The following is a 22,290-nucleotide window of genomic DNA, read 5'->3' as shown; positions in this document are numbered from 1 at the left end:
ATCTCCTTCCCTTCCTTCAGTCCCCTCTCTGTCAGCTGTCCCTGTACCTAATGGCATTCCATTTTCATTCCACAACATTCTCATGGACCCCTTCCCCCAGTAGTCTGATAGGGCCTCTGCATAGGTCTTATCTCCATCCTTCTCTTTGGTCTCCTTGCTGGTTGCTGATGTTCCTGTTCCTGTTGCTAAGCCCCATCTGTTCTTTGGCTCCATATCCCATTTCAGAATTTTCAGTTCCTCTTCTAGGCTCTGTATTCTAGCCTTTACAGTTGCTGCTTGTAGCTCTCAAATCTTGCTCTGTGTAGCCATCTTCTCTATTTTATTGTTAAACTCATCTAACCTTCATTCCCATTCTTTTTCCCTTCTCTGCAGCCCATTCTTCCCAGACCACTTTTCCTCGGTATCCCTGGCTCTTCGTCCTGCTGTCTGAGACCCCATTTTTTAATGTGTGTGTGTGTGTGTGTGTGTGTGTATAGTGTTGGCTTTGCAATACAGATCAGTAGAACTGAACAATTTAAATTTTATTTTGGCTTCATTTTTGTACATTAAAATAAAATAAAGATATAATGAAATGCACAAAAGAAAAAAGAAAAGGAGAGGAAGGGGCAGATAACATGGACTGAGATTATTAGGAAGAGATGATGTATGAAGGAACTGGGACAGAGAGGTGTAAGGAAGGAGAGAGTTGAAGACAGCACCACCGTCAACACCACCACTTTCTCACCAACATCACCTTACTCCACCATCTCCCTCGTGAGGACTGAGGGCGTCACCTGCCTCTCTCACCCTAGCACTGCACTCAGAACCATCAACGTACCACTGTTGGAGCTCTGAAGCAAATGTGTAAGAGAAATAAGGGCTGAAGACATCACCAACACGACTTTCACGCCAACATCTCTTCCTATCCCTAACAACTTCTTCGAGAGCCATCCATTGATGTCATACAGACGCTCTGTGTCCTCGTTGTCGTATATATCCTGCACCTAAGAGAGAAGAAGAGTTTTTGGAATACCTCGAATCTTAAGGCCGTGTGCAGTTTGAGAATCTATTGTTACATGATAATGACAAGTTTTATGCAAGTAATTATGTATCAAGGCTGAAAACTGTTCACTAAGGTAAATAGGATGATGTAGATTGATCTTACATGATGTAAAAGTAAGTTCATAATTCTACTGTGATCTTACACAAACGTCAGATCATCGCTAGAGAAACTAACAGAATAGTGGTACCGACGCTCTTATATGGGTATGAAGCATGAGTTGCGAATGTTGCAGCGAGGAGGAGGCTGGAGGCAGTGGATGTATCGTGTTTGAGGGCAATGTGTGGGATAAATATTATCCATGGAATTCGTAGATTAAAGATTTGGAGGAGGTGCGGAGTTACTAAAAGTATTATTCAGAGAAATAAGGAGAGCTCGTTGAGGTAGTTTAGACATTTAGATAAGATAGAGCAAAAGAGGATGACTTGGAGTATGTATAAATCTATAGTGGAGGGAAAGCGGGGTAGGGGTCGCCCTAGGAAAGGTTCGAGGAAGTAAAGGAAGTTTTATGTGCAAGGGGCTTGGACATCCAGCAGGAATGTGTGAGCATGTAAAAAAGGAGTGGAGGAAAATGGGACTTGACGAGCTGTTGGAATGTGAGGAATGTAACATTTGTGAAAGGTACAGGGGAACCGGTTAGCTAGACTTGAGTCCTGGAGGTGAAGAGTACATTGCCTGCGCTGTGAAGGAGGGGTGGAAATATTTGCAATTTGGAGGGGCATGTGAACTGTATTAACAGCGCGCATTTGGTAAGACATTGACGGAGTGAATGATGGTGAAAATGTTTTTTTCTTTTTCGGGTCAGCCGTTTCTCACCAAGGCAAGATGACCCCTAAAAAGGAAAGAAAACTTTCACCATCATTCACACACAATCAGTGTCTGTGCAGAGGCGCCCAAATATGACAATTATGATGTCATTCCAAAAGTCAATATCCCAAACCCCTCCTTTAAAGTGAGGGCATTGTACTTCCCACGCCACCAGGACTCAAGTCCTGCTATCCGGTTTCCCTGAATCCTTTCACAAAATATTACCTTGTTCACTATCCAATAGCTCGTCAGGTCCCAAAAACTATTCATCTACATTCACTCATATCTAATACGCTCACACACGCCAGCTGTATGTTTAAGCCCTTTTCACAAAAAACCTCTTTAACCCCCCTCCCTGTATCCTTTCCTAGGACGACCCCTACCCCTCCTCCTATCCACTACAGGTTTAAATACCCTTCAAGTCAATCTATTTTGTTCCATCCTCTCTAAATGACCAAACCCCTCTCAGCCCTCTGACTAATACTTTTAGTAACTCCACACTTCCTCCTGATTTCCTCACAACGAATTCTCTGCTTAATACTTACACCACACATTGCCCTTAGACACAGCACCTCCACTGCCTTCAGCTTCTTTCTCACTGCAGCATATATATAATCTATGCTTTACACTCACAAAAGTGTTGGTACCATTAAACTCTCATTCATTCCCATCTTTGCCTCCCTGGATGACAGGTGCCTCAATGGACCACTCACCTTTTTTCCACAATGATTTTTGCCTAATTATTGTATACACAAATTTTCGCTTGCCTTATTCAGCAAGAGGAGCGTTGCTATTTAAGCCAAAATCGTAAGTTTTACCTATTAGGCACGACGTATATATATATATATATATATATATATATATATATATATATATATATATATATATATATATATATATATATATATATATATATATATATATATATATATATATATGCAAAACAACCACTCTGAAAGAATAGAGAAATTCCAAGTGCTTTCGTGACTACTCACATTATCAAGGAACTATGAAAGTAAAGCATCCAACTATTATTCCTCGCATCAAGATAGAGTCAAACTGTCTGTTTTCTCATCAATGTTTTTGAGAGCTTTACGAATTTGTAGTCCTGAGTTCATAGATGAGGAAATATCCAAAATTTATGAAATAGGTAATGATTTAAAATACCCAAGAAATGTAATTGATAAATCTTTTAAAGTTGCTAGAAATACTTTTTACAATCCAAAAAGGGACAACCAGCCTTATTCAACTAAAAATATATTGGTTCTCCCTTACCATGAAAACTTGGTTGATATGCCTTCTCTTCTTAAGACTTTTAATATTAAAGTTGTATTCAAAAATCTTGATACAGTAAAAAAAATTTTTGATAAAGAATTCCCCCCAAAATGCTGATGGATGTGTCTATAAGATTCCTTGTAAAATTTGCGATAAAGTTTATTACGGTCAAACTGGTAAAAATCTCGAACTAAAATTAAAACGACTTAAATATAGCATTAGAACTGGACAAGATTCCAATGCTCTATTTATTCATGTAAGAGATTTTAACCATCCAATTGATTTTCAAAAAGTTGAGAAAGTGGTATCAAGCAAGTCCATGGTCGACAGGAATATAATTGAATCTTGTTTCATAAAAAGCAGTTTTGACAATAATATGAATATTTCCTTTGGTTTATATAAATTAGATCCATTTATAATTAATAGAATTTGGGAAGAATTTAATAATACACTGGACAAATAATAATTTTTAAATTTTCTTGTGTAGAATAGTTTGTGGGTGAGTTGTGCAAAGGACCTGTCCAGTTGGGCCGGCGCGCGTCAGGTGTTTAACCGTTGTGGGATCTGATAGTGAGGTGTTAGCCAGACCCCTTATATAGCTTCCTTGGATGCTTTACATTCATAGTTCCTTGATAATGTGAGTAGTCACGAAAGCACTTGGAATTTCTCTATTCTTTCAGAGTGGTTGTTTTGCATATTCTGAAATCACCTGTTTACTGTGATCTTATTGCATATATATATATATATATATATATATATATATATATATATATATATATATATATATATATATATATATATATATATATATATATATATATATATATATATATGTGTGTGTGTGTGTGTGTGTGTGTGTGTGTGTGTGTGTGTGTGTGTCGTGCCGAATAGGCAGAACCTGCGATCTTGGCTTAAATAGCAACGCTCATCTTGCCATATAGGACAAGTGAAAATTTGTGTATGCAATAATCTCGCCAAAATCATTCTGAACCTAACGAAAAAAATATATTTCACTCTGTTTGTTTAATATTAAATTATTGTAAACAAATCTAAAATATATTTAGTTGGGTTAATCTAAAATAAATTGTTCTTGTTATAATAAGGTTAGGTAAGTTTTCTAAGATTCTTTTGGAGCAAAATTAAAAATTTTTACATTAAAATTAATTAAAAAAATATATCTTTAAACGTATAAGAGAAAATTTTAGAAAGGACTTAATTTTAAATGAGTTCTTGCTAATTGGCCAGTTTTACATATTCGGCACGACATATATATATATATATATATATATATATATATATATATATATATATATATATATATATATATATATATATATATATATATATATATATATATATATATATATATATATATATATGGGAGGCAATCAAGTTACTTCTTTATCTCTACATATAACTGATCTCACTCTTTACAACTAACTTGATAAGCCCAGAATGTGGGCGAAACGTCGTCAGTATAGAGTCACAGTATACAATGTTTTTCCATTGTCCAGTCTAGTTAATGATTTATAATCTGGAAGTGAATTGTTCCAGCTATGGTATTGTCTGTCATATTCCTCTCACACGACTTTTTCTCTAACATCTTGTTCCTCCTGTGTTTTCTCACCTTAAAGTATTTCTGCAACATTTTCTTGAGTTGCTGCAGTTGCTGGTGTTGAAGGACATCGTCAGCATATAAGAGAAGAAGTTCGGGAACACACCTGGCCTGGACACCTGTGTCTTGTACTGGTCACAACAATAATAGAAAGGTGTAGTAATACAACAGTAATAAAGAGGTACAATTCTACAACAGTAATAAAGAGGTACAATACAACAACAGTAATAAAGAGGTACAATACAACAACAGTAATAAAGAGGTACAATACAACAACAGTAATAAAGAGGTACAATACAACAACAGTAATAAAGAGGTACAATACAACAATACATCCTGTAGTAAAACTGAGTTTGTTGTAATTAACAAATACTGTCATTTAACGTTATTATTATATTTGTATCATTAGTGTCACGCAGCATCTGGAGAATGGGAGGCAATCAAGTTTGATCCAAGGAAGATAAAGAATTAGACACATGTGCAACATCTGGGTGTCTTTCTATAGACGTTTCGCCCTCCAGTGGCTATATTAATACAAATTCAAGGGTCCTTGAATTTGTATTGTTAGAACCACTGGAGGGCGAAACATCTACATAAATATATTCAGATGTTATACATGTGTGTAATTCATCACCTTGTTAATAATGTATATCATACATGCACATCTACGGGAGAGTTGAGCAGCTACAGTTTGTAATGAAAACTCTCAGTAAGAGTGGAGACACCCCCCCCCTTCCCCCCCTCCTCGTATAACCTTGCTGCTTTACAAACTTATACAAACTACTGTGCATTACAGATACAAAGATTCGAAAGTATAGTTACAAAGTAAGTAACAAATATAAGGATACAGTTTTGCATTGGTATAGGCACAGTGTTATTTGGATGTATTGGTTATATACAGTTATATACAGTGTATTCAGTGTAACCCAAATACCATTGTCGTAAATCATGATTATCGTTCATCCAGCATTTACATCGTCTTATTTTAACTATATTCAGAAACTAAAGCTTTCATATCTCGGTTCCTGGCTTTGTGTTTCTTTAAACAAAATTGTTGAGCACTGGAGAAATAATTTTGTTTTATGGCAGTCGCGTCTTATGTGTCGAAATAAAAAAAAAAAGGAGTAAATATGTCTAGAATTCACGGAGCAAGTGAAATATTCACAATACTAATCTCAGGTCGAAGGAGACTAAAACGTCTACCGTCAGCTGGGCACCAAGGTATTGTACCAGGGTGGTACGGTGAGTAGAACAATGCGTACCTGGTTCCAAGGCTGGTGGGTTCGAGTCTCCGATCTGAGATGAGTGTGCTTGTGAATTAGTTTGATTAGCTACCTATATGGAATTATATAGTTTTGCTACATTTCTTCATCTAAAATCTGCATTTGTTACCGTAAACAGAGCTGCTATCATACATGATTGAGCCAACCTGAATATTGGTGGTAACTATTCATTTGGATAAAAAGTCAACTGTCAAATATAGTTACCCCTGTTTCCTACAGAGGTTTTTGAAGACGGACTAAAGAAATGTGCTAAGATACACCACAAGGAGGAGTTCTCAGTCCCAGGCAGTTTAATCTCTTAATGCTTTCGTAAATGCTTTACTTACTTCACTTAAAGATATAGATATATGTTGTGCTGGGAACATAATGATCAACACAACACGACATGAGAAAATGATTACCTATTTCAAGTAAGATATAACTGATGGACCTTTGTCAAAGCTTCATCCAAGACTAAGATACTAACAAACAAACGACAACTCCTGCCCATCTGTTTGCAGGGTGCAAAAAATCAGCTACCATGAATCTTACAGATATCTTGGTGTAGACGCACCTTTCATTAACTCAACCAAGTTTTCAGTGTCGTATCTCCTTAGCATGTGGAGCGTGGTCCTGCAGAAGAGCACCAGCAGCAGTAGTGAGGTCAGCACAGCGATCAGTACTCCCACCACCCCCGCTACCGCCATCCACCTGTAGCAACACAAAGCTGGGTGAGCAACGCAGTGTTTTGTGTAAAAAAAATACATATGCAACTTATAAACAACATTTTATAATATTTTTAACGTGGGAGTCTCTGTTTTCAAGCAGAACCTGTGGCAGAAAATAAGTTCATGGTTTATGAAACAACAATATTTGTAACATGTAACTATCTTAACTAAATACCATTCCCACTTCATCGCATATTACATCATTAATGTCACAAGTTCCTCTGTTCTCAGTTTTAGCTAACAGCTAACAGCTAACAGCTAACAGCTAACAACTAACAGCTAACAGCTAACAGCTAACAACTAACAGCTAACAGCTAACAGCTAACAGCTAACAACTAACAGCTAACAGCTAACAGCTAACAACTAACAGCTAACAGCTAACAGCTAACAGCTAACAGCTAACAACTAACAGCTAACAGCTAACAGCTAACAGCTAACAACTAACAGCTAACAGCTAACAGCTAACAGCTAACAACTAACAGCTAACAGCTAACAGCTAACAGCTAACAACTAACAGCTAACAACTAACAGCTAACAGCTAACAGCTAACAACTAACAGCTAACAGCTAACAGCTAACAGCTAACAGCTAACAACTAACAGCTAACAACTAACAGCTAACAGCTAACAGCTAACAGCTATCAGCTAACAGCTAACAACTAACAGCTAACAGCTAACAGCTAACAGCTAACAACTAACAGCTAACAACTAACAGCTAACAGCTAACAGCTAACAGCTAACAGCTAACAACTAACAGCTAACAGCTAACAACTAACAGCTAACAGCTAACAGCTAACAACTAACAGCTAACAACTAACAACTAACAGCTAACAGCTAACAGCTAACAACTAACAGCTAACAGCTAACAGCTAACAGCTAACAGCTAACAACTAACAGCTAACAGCTAACAGCTAACAACTAACAGCTAACAACTAACAGCTAACAACTAACAACTAACAGCTAACAGCTAACAGCTAACAGCTAACAACTAACAGCTAACAGCTAACAGCTAACAGCTAACAACTAACAGCTAACAACTAACAGCTAACAACTAACAGCTAACAGCTAACAGCTAACAACTAACAGCTAACAACTAACAACTAACAGCTAACAGCTAACAGCTAACAGCTAACAGCTAACAACTAACAGTAACAACTAACAGCTAACAGCTAACAGCTAACAACTAACAGCTAACAGCTAACAACTAACAGCTAACAGCTAACAGCTAACAGCTAACAGCTAACAGCTAACAACTAACAGCTAACAGCTAACAGCTAACAACTAACAGCTAACAGCTAACAGCTAACAGCTAACAGCTAACAGCTAACAGCTAACAACTAACAGCTAACAGCTAACAGCTAACAACTAACAGCTAACAGCTAACAGCTAACAGCTAACAACTAACAGCTAACAGCTAACAGCTAACAGCTAACAGCTAACAGCTAACAGCTAACAACTAACAGCTAACAACTAACAGCTAACAGCTAACAGCTAACAGCTAACAACTAACAGCTAACAACTAACAACTAACAACTAACAACTAACAGCTAACAGCTGTAAGATAATAAATAAAGACCCTCCCAGTTTTACTGCGAGTGTCCTGGTGTGGGTAGACATGACTAAGTTTATCTTTATTTGTTGGTTTTCTATAAACTTTGAAATAAAGAGTTCATTTGTTCAGTGGCGCTGTAAACATTGCTACTGGATGTTTTAATAGTGCTAGCACGTCACCACTAGCTAGTGTGCCACTCAGTGTCTCATGGACGTCACCACTAGCTGTTGTATTATGCAATGTCTCATGGACGTCACCACTAGCTGTTGCATCATGCAGTGTCTCATGGACGTTACCAGTAGCTGTTGTATCATTCAGTGTCTTATGGACGTCACCACAAGCCGTTGTATCATTCAGTGTCTCATAGACGTCACCACTAGCTGTTGTATCATTCAGTGTCTCATAGACGTCACCACTAGCTGTTGTATCATGCAGTGTCTCATGGACGTTACCAGTAGCTGTTGTATCATTCAGTGTCTTATGGACGTCACCACAAGCCGTTGTATCATTCAGTGTCTCATAGACGTCACCACTAGCTGTTGTATCATTCAGTGTCTCATAGACGTCACCACTAGCTGTTGTATCATTCAGTGTCTCATGGACGTCACCCCTAGCTGTTGTATCATTCAGAGTCTTATGGACGTCACCCCTAGCTGTTGTATCATTCAGTGTCTCATGGACGTCACCACTAGCTGTTGTATCATTCAGAGTCTTATGGACGTCACCCCTAGCTGTTGTATCATTCAGTGTCTCATGGACGTCACCACTAGCTGTTGTATCATGCAATGTCTCATGGACGTCACCACTAGTTGTTGTATCACTCAGTGTCTCATGGACGTCACCACTAGCTGATGTATCATTCAGTGTCTTATGGGCGTCACCACTAGCCGTTGTATCATTCAGTGTCTCATGGACGTCACCACTAGCTGATGTATCATTCAGTGTCTTATGGACGTCACCACTAGCCGTTGTATCATTCAGTGTCTCATAGACGTCACCACTAGCTGTTGTATCATTCAGTGTCTCATGGACGTCACCCCTATCTGTTGTATCATTCAGTGTCTCAGGAACGTCACCACTAGCTGTTGCATTATTCAGTGTCTCATGGACGTCACCACTAGCTGTTGTATCATTCAGAGTCTTATGGACGTCACCACTAGCTATTGTATTATTCAGTGTCTCATAGACGTCACCATTAGCTGTTGTATCAGTGTCTCATAGACGTCACCATTAGCTGTTGTATCAGTGTCTCATGCACGTCACCACTAGCTATTGTATCATTCAGAGTCTTATGGACGTCACCATTAGCTATTGTATTATTCAGTATTATTCCGTGTCTCATGGACGTCACCACTAGCTGTTGTATTATTCAGTGTCTCATGGACGTCACCACTAGCTGTTGTATTATTCAGTGTCTCATGGACGTCACCACTAGCTGTTGTATTATTCAGTGTCTCATGGACGTCACCACTAGTTGTTGTATCGTTTAGAGTCTTATGGACGTCACCACTAGCTGTTGTATCATTCAGAGTCTTATGGACGTCACCACTAGCTGTTGTATTATTCAGTGTCTCATGGACGTCACCACTAGCTGTTGTATCGTTTAGAGTCTTATGGACGTCACCACTAGCCGTTGTATCATTCAGTGTCTCATGGACGTCACCACTAGCTGTTGTATCATTCAGTGTCTCATGGACGTCACCACTAGCTGATGTATCATTCAGTGTCTTATGGACGTCACCACTAGCCGTTGTATCATTCAGTGTCTCATGGACGTCACCCCTAGCTGTTGTATCATTCAGTGTCTCAGGGACGTCACCACTAGCTGTTGTATCATTCAGAGTCTTATGGACGTCACCCCTAGCTGTTGCATCATTCAGTGTCACATGGACGTCACCATTAGCTGTTGTATCATTTAGTGTCTCATGGACGTCACCACTAGCTGTTGTATTATTCAGTGTCTCATGGACGTCACCACTAGCTGTTGTATTATTCAGAGTCTTATGGACGTCACCACTAGCTGTTGTATTATTCAGTGTCTCATGGACGTCACCCCTATCTGTTGTATCATTCAGTGTCTCAGGAACGTCACCACTAGCTGTTGCATTATTCAGTGTCTCATGGACGTCACCACTAGCTGTTGTATCATTCAGAGTCTTATGGACGTCACCACTAGCTATTGTATTATTCAGTGTCTCATAGACGTCACCATTAGCTGTTGTATCAGTGTCTCATAGACGTCACCATTAGCTGTTGTATCAGTGTCTCATGCACGTCACCACTAGCTATTGTATCATTCAGAGTCTTATGGACGTCACCATTAGCTATTGTATTATTCAGTATTATTCCGTGTCTCATGGACGTCACCACTAGCTGTTGTATTATTCAGTGTCTCATGGACGTCACCACTAGCTGTTGTATCATTCAGAGTCTTATGGACGTCACCACTAGCTATTGTATTATTCAGTGTCTCATAGACGTCACCATTAGCTGTTGTATCAGTGTCTCATGCACGTCACCACTAGCTATTGTATCATTCAGAGTCTTATGGACGTCACCATTAGCTATTGTATTATTCAGTGCCTCATGGACGTCACCACTAGCTGTTGTATTATTCAGTGTCTCATGGACGTCACCACTAGCTGTTGTATTATTCAGTGTCTCATGGACGTCACCACTAGCAGTTGTATTATTCAGTGTCTCATGGACGTCACCACTAGCTGTTGTATCATTCATTCTTATGGACGTCACCACTAGCTGTTGTATTATTTAGTGTCACATGGACGTCACCACTAGCTGTTGTATCATTCAGAGTCATATGGACGTCACCACTAGCTGTTGTATCATTCAGAGTCTTATGGACGTCACCACTAGCTGTTGTATTATTTAGTGTCACATTGACGTCACCACTAGCTATTGTATCTTTCAGAGTCTTACGGACGTCACCACTAGCTGTTGTATTATTCAGTGTCTCATGGACGTCACCACTAGCTGTTGTATTATTCAGAGTCTTATGGACGTCACCACTAGCTGTTGTATTATTTAGTGTCTCATGGACGTCACCACTAGCTGTTGTATCGTTTAGAGTCTTATGGACGTCACCACTAGCTGTTGTATCATTCAGAGTCTTATGGAAGTCACCACTAGCTGTTGTATTATTCAGTGTCTCATGGACGTCACCACTAGCTGTTGTATTATTCAGAGTCTTATGGACGTCACCACTAGCTGTTGTATCATTCAGTGTCTCATGGACGTCACCACTAGCTGTTGTATCATTCAGAGTCTTATGGAAGTCACCACTAGCTGTTGTATTATTCAGTGTCTCATGGACGTCACCACTAGCTGTTGTATCATTCAGAGCCTTATGGACGTCACCACTAGCTGTTGTATCATTCAGAGTCTTATGGAAGTCACCAGTAGCTGTTGTATTATTCAGTGTCTCATGGACGTCACCACTAGCTGTTGTATTATTTAGTGTCACATGGACGTCACCACTAGCTGTTGTATTATTTAGTGTCACATGGACGTCACCACTAGCTGTTGTATTATTTAGTGTCACATGGACGTCACTAATAGCTGTTGTATTATTTAGTGTCACATGGACGTCACCACTAGCTGTTGTATTATTTAGTGTCACATGGACGTCACCACTAGCTGTTGTATTATTTAGTGTCACATGGACGTCACCACTAGCTGTTGTATTATTTAGTGTCACATGGACGTCACCACTAGCTGTTGTATTATTTAGTGTCACATGGACGTCACCACTAGCTGTTGTATTATTTAGTGTCACATGGACGTCACCAATAGCTGTTGTATTATTTAGTGTCACATGGACGTCACCACTAGCTGTTGTATTATTTAGTGTCACATGGACGTCACCACTAGCTGTTGTATTATTTAGTGTCACGTGGACGTCACCACTAGCTGTTGTATTATTTAGTGTCACATGGACGTCACCACTAGCTGTTGTATTATTTAGTGTCACGTGGACGTCACCACTAGTTGTTGTATTATTTAGTGTCACGTGGACGTCACCACTAGCTGTTGTATCATTCAGAGTCTCAAGCGACGACAGTTCCATTTTTTAACAGACATCAACAAGGAACAGTGTTAGAGGCACCAAATATTCTTAAAAATATCAATGCAGTATGCATATAAATATCACATGGAATCACAATATAAATGTTAGATACAACTGAACACGTCACAACACTTCAAAATGTTTTATACGACAGACACAGCTACAATGTTCTTCCCACGACAAACTGTTCAGTGTCAATGATAATCCATCTGCGCCTTCAGTTCATGATTGAATTAAATGTTACTTTGAAAAACCTTGACTTTTTTAAAACCTGTGAGACTTAGTATGTGCAGTTATGATTGCTTAACCTAGGAAGGTTAAAGTTAGTCAGGAAATGCATTACCTAACCTATATACTAAGCTTACAGAATTAGAAGATACAGTGCACGAATTGAAAAATATATTCTTCAGCAAAGACTTAGGATCACTGAACCGGCACAGAATCCAGAAAGTTACCTATTTCACATTTCCCATAGTGTGTGCAACTAGACTAGTCTACATAGTACTAGAGTTCGTGCTTCATTGAGGAACACTGTTTCAAGTCAGGTGTTGACTTCGGATCATTAACAGAGGTTAACGGGGTTTCAGTGCATTTCTCAAGCCTCTATCTTGGAGGCTCCACAAGAGTCAACAATTTAACATTCCTCAAGCCTCCATCCTGGAGGCTCCACAAGAGTCAACAATTTAACATTCCTCAAGCCTCCATCTTGGAGGCTCCACAAGCGTCAACAATTTAACGTCATCCCCTAGAAAAGTATTCCTCTTTATTCTTTACTTCATCCTAAATGTAACATCTTACTAAGAATAGTGATAAAATGTAGACCTGGAAGAGAATTTTCTATGCAGAACATCGTTTGTGCTGAGGTGAGTCTTGAGATACATTTGTAACCTATAATTTTAATCTACCATATTTGCTATTTACACATGTACTGTTTTGTAGAGTAACATTTGTAATAGAATTAGCATATTGTTAATTGATGGTATGTGCAGTCTAATAGTACTTCCAGTTTATCCAAAATTCTGAAGATCACCAGTGAAACTGATTTTACAATATATACTCTAACAGTTCCTTCGTAACTTAGTCTTCAAGCAACTTTGACATTATCATTGCATCAGGGGATTTACACTCCATATATTATTTAATTTAAAGTCCATTGATGATGTGTCCAGACCAGAACTGTGTAAAGGTACAGTCGACTGTGGACCCACTGTATATACGAGTATGTCTCTTGAGGACACAGTACACAGGTTGTTTATTCAGTTAACAACTTGTACTGTGTCCTTTCTGAAACCTACTGAAATCAATACTAGCAAGTATTTAACAATTTAAAATAATCCTTCATAGATGCTATTACTACTGTATTACTACTATTTCTACTACTACAACTGCTACTATTACTAGTACTACTGCTACTACTACCATGCTACTGCTACACTTTTACTACTGCTACTGCTACTACTGCTGCTACTACTACCACTACTACTACTACTACTACTACTGCTATATAATTACTAATAGGCTACTACTACCCTATTACTACTGCTATTACTACTGCTACCAATAATACTACCATACTTACGATGTGGTATGTGCCTCAGGTGTATGGTAGGTATTACCACCTTCAACATGAGGGGTACAGTTCCGTTGACTAGTGAAGCGATCAGGGGTTGTGTAGAGCCTGGAGTAACCTTCTGCTTCCAGCTGACAACACAAAAGATGTGGTTGGCACAATTTAGTTAAGCATAAGCAGGATTCAGGGAGACTAAATTCACATTTGGAAGTGATATAGGAGACGCCTGATTTAGCAGCATAGTTGTAGACGAACTAACTGTTAAGTAGAGTCACCGAAGGCAACTGTTGGACAGATACTGGAATAGGCCTGGCAAGTGCCAGTAAGCCTAATGAATAATTCTTGTGTAATAAATCTAGTATGAGCTAGTAGGCTTATTGCAACGCTTTTTTTTTCATTTAGTATAGGCCAATAGGCTTAGAGCAGTTCTTGATGTTTATAATTAAGTCGAAATACGTTAACTGTAGTAGCTCGTCTTACAAGACTTACCTGGAAGCAGTAACAGCCGTCTTGATCAAAGTTATGCTGAAGGTGGATGGCGTTGTTGTCTCCCAGGGAGGTGAAGCTGCTGTCCTGGACGAACTGTGAAGGATAACTGAGTTAGAGGGAGACGCTCAGACACAAGGTAAGTGATCAAAGATGAACGAACATTATTATAATATTATAATCCCACTGAAACCATTATCTTAATGTATAAAATAAATGGATAAAGAGGCACAAATGCAGTATAATACGATATTTTATTAACTAGGTTTCGAACACACAAACAGATTTGTCTGTGATTCGAAAAGGTAACTGTGTGGGCGAAACGGTAAAGGATGGCATTATACTGTATGTGTGTCTATTTTCCCATCGTGTCTGTGTTCTGTAACATTTATCTCCATTGTGTAAAACAAAGCTGACAAATATTTACCAACACAGACCAAAATTAAGTTGAACCTTCCCCTGGGTTAGATAAATCAGCGTTGTAAGTTTCAAGCCAACCAGACAGACCATTCTCATCATATCGCACGGAAAAATGTCACATCCAATTCTCTAAATAAAATTAAAACAGAATGGCGCTTATACATCCCAGTAAAAATCCCAGCAATTTTCGTGAGTAGGAAATATAATATGTGAAAGTTTGAAGCCGATATGACGTAGCATCATTAATTTATCGAACAAAAATCGATGTCTTAATTTCCTCATTAAAATAGAAAAGTGAGTGTTAGCCACCCAGGATAACCCTGAGTGTTAGTCACCCAGGATAACCCTGAGTGTTAGCCACCCAGGATAACCCTGAGTGTTAGTCACCCAGGATAACCCTGAGTGTTAGCCACCCAGGATAACCCTGAGTGTTAGTCACCCAGGATAACCCTGAGTGTTAGCCACCCAGGATAACCCTGAGTGTTAGTCACCCAGGATAACCCTGAGTGTTAGCCACCCAGGATAACCCTGAGTGTTAGCCACTCAGGATAACCCTGAGTGTTAGTCACCCAGGATAACCCTGAGTGTTAGTCACCCAGGATAACCCTGAGTGTTAGTCACCCAGGATAACCCTGAGTGTTAGTCACCCAGGATAACCCTGAGTGTTAGCCACTCAGGATAACCCTGAGTGTTAGTCACCCAGGATAACCCTGAGTGTTAGTCACCCAGGATAACCCTGAGTGTTAGTCACCCAGGATAACCCTGAGTGTTAGTCACCCAGGATAACCCTGAGTGTTAGTCACCCAGGATAACCCTGAGTGTTAGCCACTCAGGATAACCCTGAGTGTTAGTCACCCAGGATAACCCTGAGTGTTAGTCACCCAGGATAACCCTGAGTGTTAGCCACCCAGGATAACCCTGAGTGTTAGCCACCCAGGATAACCCTGAGTGTTAGCCACCCAGGATAACCCTGAGTGTTAGCCACCCAGGATAACCCTGAGTGTTAGCCACCCAGGATAACCCTGAGTGTTAGTCACCCAGGATAACCCTGAGTGTTAGTCACCCAGGATAACCCTGAGGGTTAGTCACCCAGGATAACCCTGAGTGTTAGTCACCCAGGATAACCATGAGTGTTAGTCACCCAGGATAACCCTGAGTGTTAGTCACCCAGGATAACCCTGAGTGTTAGTCACCCAGGATAACCCTGAGTGTTAGTCACCCAGGATAACCCTGAGTGTTAGCCACCCAGGATAACCCTGAGTGTTAGTCACCCAGGATAACCCTGAGTGTTAGCCACCCAGGATTACCCTGAGTGTTAGTCACCCAGGATAACCCTGAGTGTTAGTCACCCAGGATAACCCTGAGTGTTAGTCACCCAGGATAACCCTGAGTGTTAGTCACCCAGGATAACCCTGAGTGTTAGTCACCCAGGATAACCCTGAGTGTTAGTAACCAAGGATAACCCTGAGTGTTAGTCACCCAGGATAACCCTGAATGTTAGCCACCCAGGATAACCCTGAGTGTTAGTCACCCAGGATAACCCTGAGTGTTAGTCACCCAGGATAACCCTGAGTGTTAGTCACCCAGGATAACCCTGAGTGTTAGTCACCCAGGATAACCCTGAGTGTTAGTCACCCAGGATAACCCTGAGTGTTAGTCACCCAGGATAACCCTGAGTGTTAGTCACCCAGGATAACCCTGAGTGTTAGCCACCCAGGATAATCCTGAGTGTTAGCCACCCAGGATAACCCTGAGTGTTAGTCACCCAGGATAACCCTGAGTGTTAGTCACCCAGGATAACCCTGAGTGTTAGCCACCCAGGATAACCCTGAGTGTTAGCCACCCAGGATAACCCTGAGTGTTAGTCACCCAGGATAACCCTGAGTGTTAGTCACCCAGGATAACCCTGAGTGTTAGTCACCCAGGATAACCCTGAGTGTTAGTCACCCAGGATAGCCCTGAGTGTTAGTCACCCAGGATAACCCTGAGTGTTAGTCACCCAGGATAACCCTGAGTGCTAGTCACCCAGGATAGCCCTGAGTGTTAGCCACCCAGGATAACCCTTAGTGTTAGTCACCCAGGATAACCCTGAGTGTTAGCCACCCAGGATAACCCTGAATGTTAGTCACCCAGGATAACCCTGAGTGTTAGCAACCCAGGGTAACCCTGAGAGTTAGCCACCCAAGATAACCCTGAGTGTTAGCCACCCAGGATAACCCTGAGTGTTAGCCACCCAGGATAACCCTGAGTGTTAGCCACCCAGGATAACCCTGAGTGTTAGCCACCCAGGATAACCCTGAGTGTTAAGCACCCAAGATAGCCCTGAGTGTTAGCCACCCAAGATAGCCCTGAGTGTTAGCCACCCAGGATAACCCTGAGTGTTAGTCACCCAGGATAACCCTGAGTGTTAGTCACCCAGGATAACCCTGAGTGTTAGTCACCAAGGATAACCCTGAGTGTTAGTCACCCAGGATAACCCTGAATGTTAGCCACCCAGGATAACCCTGAGTGTTAGTCACCCAGGATAACCCTGAGTGTTAGTCACCCAGGATAACCCTGAGTGTTAGTCACCCAGGATAACCCTGAGTGTTAGTCACCCAGGATAACCCTGAGTGTTAGTCACCCAGGATAACCCTGAGTGTTAGTCACCCAGGATAACCCTGAGTGTTAGCCACCCAGGATAACCCTGAATGTTAGTCACCCAGGATAACCCTGAGTGTTAGCAACCCAGGATAACCCTGAGAGTTAGCCACCCAAGATAACCCTGAGTGTTAGCCACCCAGGATAACCCTGAGTGTTAGCCACCCAGGATAACCCTGAGTGTTAGCCACCCAGGATAACCCTGAGTGTTAGCCACCCAGGATAACCCTGAGTGTTAGCCACCCAGGATAACCCTGAGTGTTAAGCACCCAAGATAGCCCTGAGTGTTAGCCACCCAAGATAGCCCTGAGTGTTAGCCACCCAGGATAACCCTGAGTGTTAGTCACCCAGGATAACCCTGAGTGTTAGCCACCCAAGATAACTTTGAGTGTTAGCCACCCAGGATAACCCTGAGTGTTAGCCACCCAGGATAACCCTGAGTGTTAGCCACTCAGGATAACCCTGAGTGTTAGCCACCCAGGATAACCCTGTGTTAGCCACCCAGGATAACCCTGAGTGTTAGCCACCCAGGATAACCCTAAGTGTTAGCCACCCAGGATAACCCTGAGTGTTAGCCACCCAGGATAACCCTGAGTGTTAGCCACCCAGGATAACCCTGAGTGTTAGCCACCCAGGATAACCCTGAGTGTTAGCCACCCAGGATAACCCTGAGTGTTAGCCACCCAGGATAACCCTGAGTGTGAGCCACCCAAGATAACCCTGAGTGTTAGCCACCCAGGATAACCCTGAGTGTTAGCCACCCAGGATAACCCTGAGTGTTAGCCACCCAGGATAACCCTGAGTGTTAGCCACCCAGGATAACCCAAGAAAGTCAGTGCGTCATCGGGGACTGTCTGTCTTATTTCCATTGTGATCCTTCAATCTTGTCCCCCAGGATGCGACCCAGTATAACTTTCAGTGACTCAGTGCTGATAGTCACGAGTTTACTGCGTGAGTGTTAATGTGTCATGTTTGGAATGTTATAATGTCGTGTTTTATAAAATTATGCAAGATTGTTAGGACTAAACTCAGTATAAAGAAAGAGGACCTCATTCTGTCGTAGGCACAGGAAAACGTACCCAGAACATCATACTGGTCGTAGGAAAGTCACCATTAATCGTCTCATCGCTGCCTCTCATGACCTGACCATTAAAACAATTTCCCTTAAAAATCAGAGACCTGTGCATGTTGAGAGTGACTTCAGATGTTACTGATGACGCTCTTAAGAGGAAAATATTGAAATATCCTTGTATAACAGCAACAGGAACCAGGCTGATGTGCTTGGTCACCAGTCATAAAGAATATTACAGAATCGTCTTGAGAAAGAACTTGGATGCCATCTCTAACTCCTGCACAGGAAATTATTCTAGTCGAACAAATGTCAGCTAAATGATTCCAGTTTGCAAAACAATGTGAACACTGGGGTACCGAAAACTGGATCAAAATTATATTGAGTGACGACTCCCCATTCAGTTGTGCATCTGCAGGTCGAGACTGAACCAGACACCCGTCAGCTGCATCACACTTAACTCCCCTAACCAACCCCCCCAACTCACTATTACAAGTGCACAGCTAAAATCATGAAATAGACTGAGACAGTAGGAGCAGTGATCTATAACCCACTACCAGACTGAGACAGTAGGAGCAATGATCTATAACCCACTACCAGACTGAGACAGTAGGAGCAGTGATCTATAACCCACTACCAGACTGAGACAGTAGGAGCAGTGATCTATAACCCACTACCAGACTGAGACAGTAGGAGCAATGATCTATAACCCACTACCAGACTGAGACAGTAGGAGCAGTGATCTATAACCCACTACCAGACTGAGACAGTAGAAGCAGTGATCTATAACCCACTACCAGACTGAGACAGTAGGAGCAGTGATCTATAACCCACTACCAGACTGAGACATTAGAAGCAGTGATCTATAGCCCACTACCAGACTGAGACAGTAGGAGCAGTGATCTATAACCCACTACCAGACTGAGACAGTAGGAGCAGTGATCTATAACCCACTACCAGACTGAGACAGTAGGAGCAGTGATCTATAACCCACTACCAGACTGAGACAGTAGGAGCAGTGATCTATAACCCACTACCAGACTGAGACAGTAGGAGCAGTGATCTATAACCCACTACCAGACTGAGACAGTAGGAGCAGTGATCTATAACCCACTACCAGACTGAGACAGTAGGAGCAGTGATCTATAACCCACTACCAGACTGAGACATTAGAAGCAGTGATCTATAGCCCACTACCAGACTGAGACAGTAGGAGCAGTGATCTATAACCCACTACCAGACTGAGACAGTAGAAGCAGTGATGTATAACCCACTACCAGACTGAGACAGTAGGAGCAGTGATCTATAACCCACTACCAGACTGAGACAGTAGGAGCAGTGATCTATAACCCACTACCAGACTGAGACAGTAGGAGCAGTGATCTATAACCCACTACCAGACTGAGACAGTAGAAGCAGTGATCTATAACCCACTACCAGACTGAGACAGTAGGAGCAGTGATCTATAACCCACTACCAGACTGAGACAGTAGGAGCAGTGATCTATAACCCTCTACTAGACTGAGACAGTAGAAGCAGTGATCTATAACCCACTACCAGACTGAGACAGTAGAAGCAGTGATCTATAACCCACTACCAGACTAAGGCCGTGGAAGCAGTGATGTATAACCTACTAGTCACTACCAGACTGAGACAATAGAAGCAGTGACCTACGAGCCACTACTAGACTGAGACAGTAGAAGCAGTGATCTACATCCCACCACCAGACGAAGACAGTGGAAGTAGTGATCTACTACCCACTAGTCACTACCAGATTGAGACAGTAGAAGCAGTGATCTATAACCCACTACCAGACTGAGGCAGTGGGAGTAGTGATCTACAACTCACTAGTCACTACCAGATTGAAACAGTAGAAGCAGTGATCTACAACCCACCACTAGAAGGAGACAGTAGAAACAGTGATCTACATCCCACTACCAGATTGAGACAGTAGAAGCAGTGATTTACATCCCATTACCAGACTGAGTCAGTAAAAGATTAATGTACAACCCACCACCAGACTGACACTAAGATAGCAATAAGCGGACAAAACACAGAAACAGTTGTCACCACAACAAGAACAACAAAAGAGCTCACGGGACTAAAGTAAAGATATAAATAATGGATGATTTCAACCACAAAGAAAAAGATTGGTAGAAGTGAGAGGCTTACAGGGTCTGAAAATATGGAGAGCAAAGATGATTGAGGTGGTTATTAGAAAAGAAAACTTTGTGTCAGGATGTCAAAGACAACACCAAGAGAGAGAGAGAGAGAGAGAGAGAGAGAGAGAGAGAGAGAGAGAGAGAGAGAGAGAGAGCAGAGAATGGACCAGTAAGATTGGATCTATGTAATTACCACGTATATATATCTGACACAGGTGTAAAAAAGAATACGAAAGCACCCAGGGCGCTGGAGACCAAACTGTACTGAACTTTATATACCTTGTGGAACCAAATATTGAGTGGGTAGACTCCAGACTTCAGAAGGGAAGCTGAGAATGAATGAGAGAATTCCTAGGTGCAGTGCAGTGGGAAAGTGATCTCGAAGGAGAGTCAACAAAGGAGATGGAATATCAAGCAGGGAAGTGCTGGCCGGTAGAGAAATTCATACCCAGAAGGACTGGCAATGACGAAAATAGAGCCAGTGGTTCAACCAAAGAAGTAGAAAGGAGACAAGGAATTGCACAAGACTGGAAAGGAGTATAGAAAACGAAGGGCAAATTTGAACAGAGAAGAGAGCAAAACAAAAAACCAGAAAAGAATATGGATGATTGAAGAGAGCGACTTGCTGACAGTGTATGACTGACAACTCAGTAAAAGCCAAGTCTGAATCAAATTTCCTTCGCATTAACATCAGAAGAAAAATTATAGTAGAAGATTAGGTAATACGACTGAAGAAAGGAACGACAAGGAAGTCTATGTAATGTTCAATATATAGTATAAATGAGTGTTCTTAGTGAAAATAGAAACAATACCAGAGAGACAAAGGAAAAATAGGTACACTAAAGAGTACCAGATGCTCTATACATAACAGGGGAGAATTAAGAAGAATCTGAATGAGAAAGCTGCATTATAGGAAATGAAATCTGACAATGTGTCACCGGAGATTCTGCAAGGAGCAGAAGCACTGTGCACACAACTACTTAGAATCTACAATAAGTTAATGGATACTGGAGAGATGGCAAAGGTCAGGACGACAAGCAGGAAACACTGAACAAACAGGAAACATTGAACAGTCAGGAAACACTGAACAATCAGGAAACATTGAACAGTCAGGAAACACTGAACAAGCAGAGAACATTGAACAAGCAGGAAACCTTGAACAAGAAGGAAACTTTGAACAAGCAGGAAACATTAAACAAGCAGGAAACCCTGAACAAACAGGAAATATTGAGCAACCAAGATGTATAACTGGCATGCATACTATGCAAGTCCAGATGTATTTCAGTCGCTGCGCGATCCAAAGAAAGGTATTCCCGTATTCCATAACCCCAGCCCCATGTGTTTCAGTATATAAGACCACAAGAAAGGAGGAAAACTGCAATAGGTCTACTGGCCCATACTTGGTGGGTCTTTGTCAAACCCAAACCCACTAAAAATATTCGCCCATCCCACCATCAGTGTTACCGAAGGAATAAGGTTTGTTAGCCCTGTTAACTCAAGTGCAAGACCCACTCAGATCCATCCCCTATCACTCATGTATTTATCTAACCTATATTTATAGCTACCCAAGGTTTTAGCTTCAA

General features: G+C 41.2%; 1 protein-coding gene across 1 annotated transcript in view; it reads right to left on the bottom strand.

The window, feature by feature from the left end:
- Positions 1-773: 773 nt before the first annotated feature.
- Positions 774-22,290, bottom strand: part of LOC128689939 (uncharacterized) — a 105,922-nt gene continuing 84,405 nt past the window's right edge. The window contains exons 8-12 of the mRNA XM_070088687.1: positions 14,420-14,512; positions 13,940-14,061; positions 6,573-6,709; positions 4,749-4,867; positions 774-983 (exon numbers count right to left, since the gene is read on the bottom strand). Of these exons, the coding sequence (XP_069944788.1) occupies positions 783-983; positions 4,749-4,867; positions 6,573-6,709; positions 13,940-14,061; positions 14,420-14,512 (672 nt within the window). The 3' untranslated portion in view covers positions 774-782. The remainder of the gene's footprint in view (positions 984-4,748; positions 4,868-6,572; positions 6,710-13,939; positions 14,062-14,419; positions 14,513-22,290) is intronic.

The sequence above is a fragment of the Cherax quadricarinatus genome, chromosome 25 (genome assembly GCF_038502225.1).
Source record: "Cherax quadricarinatus isolate ZL_2023a chromosome 25, ASM3850222v1, whole genome shotgun sequence".
Lineage (NCBI taxonomy): Eukaryota > Metazoa > Arthropoda > Malacostraca > Decapoda > Parastacidae > Cherax > Cherax quadricarinatus.
This window is presented reverse-complemented; position numbering and strand designations above follow the sequence as displayed.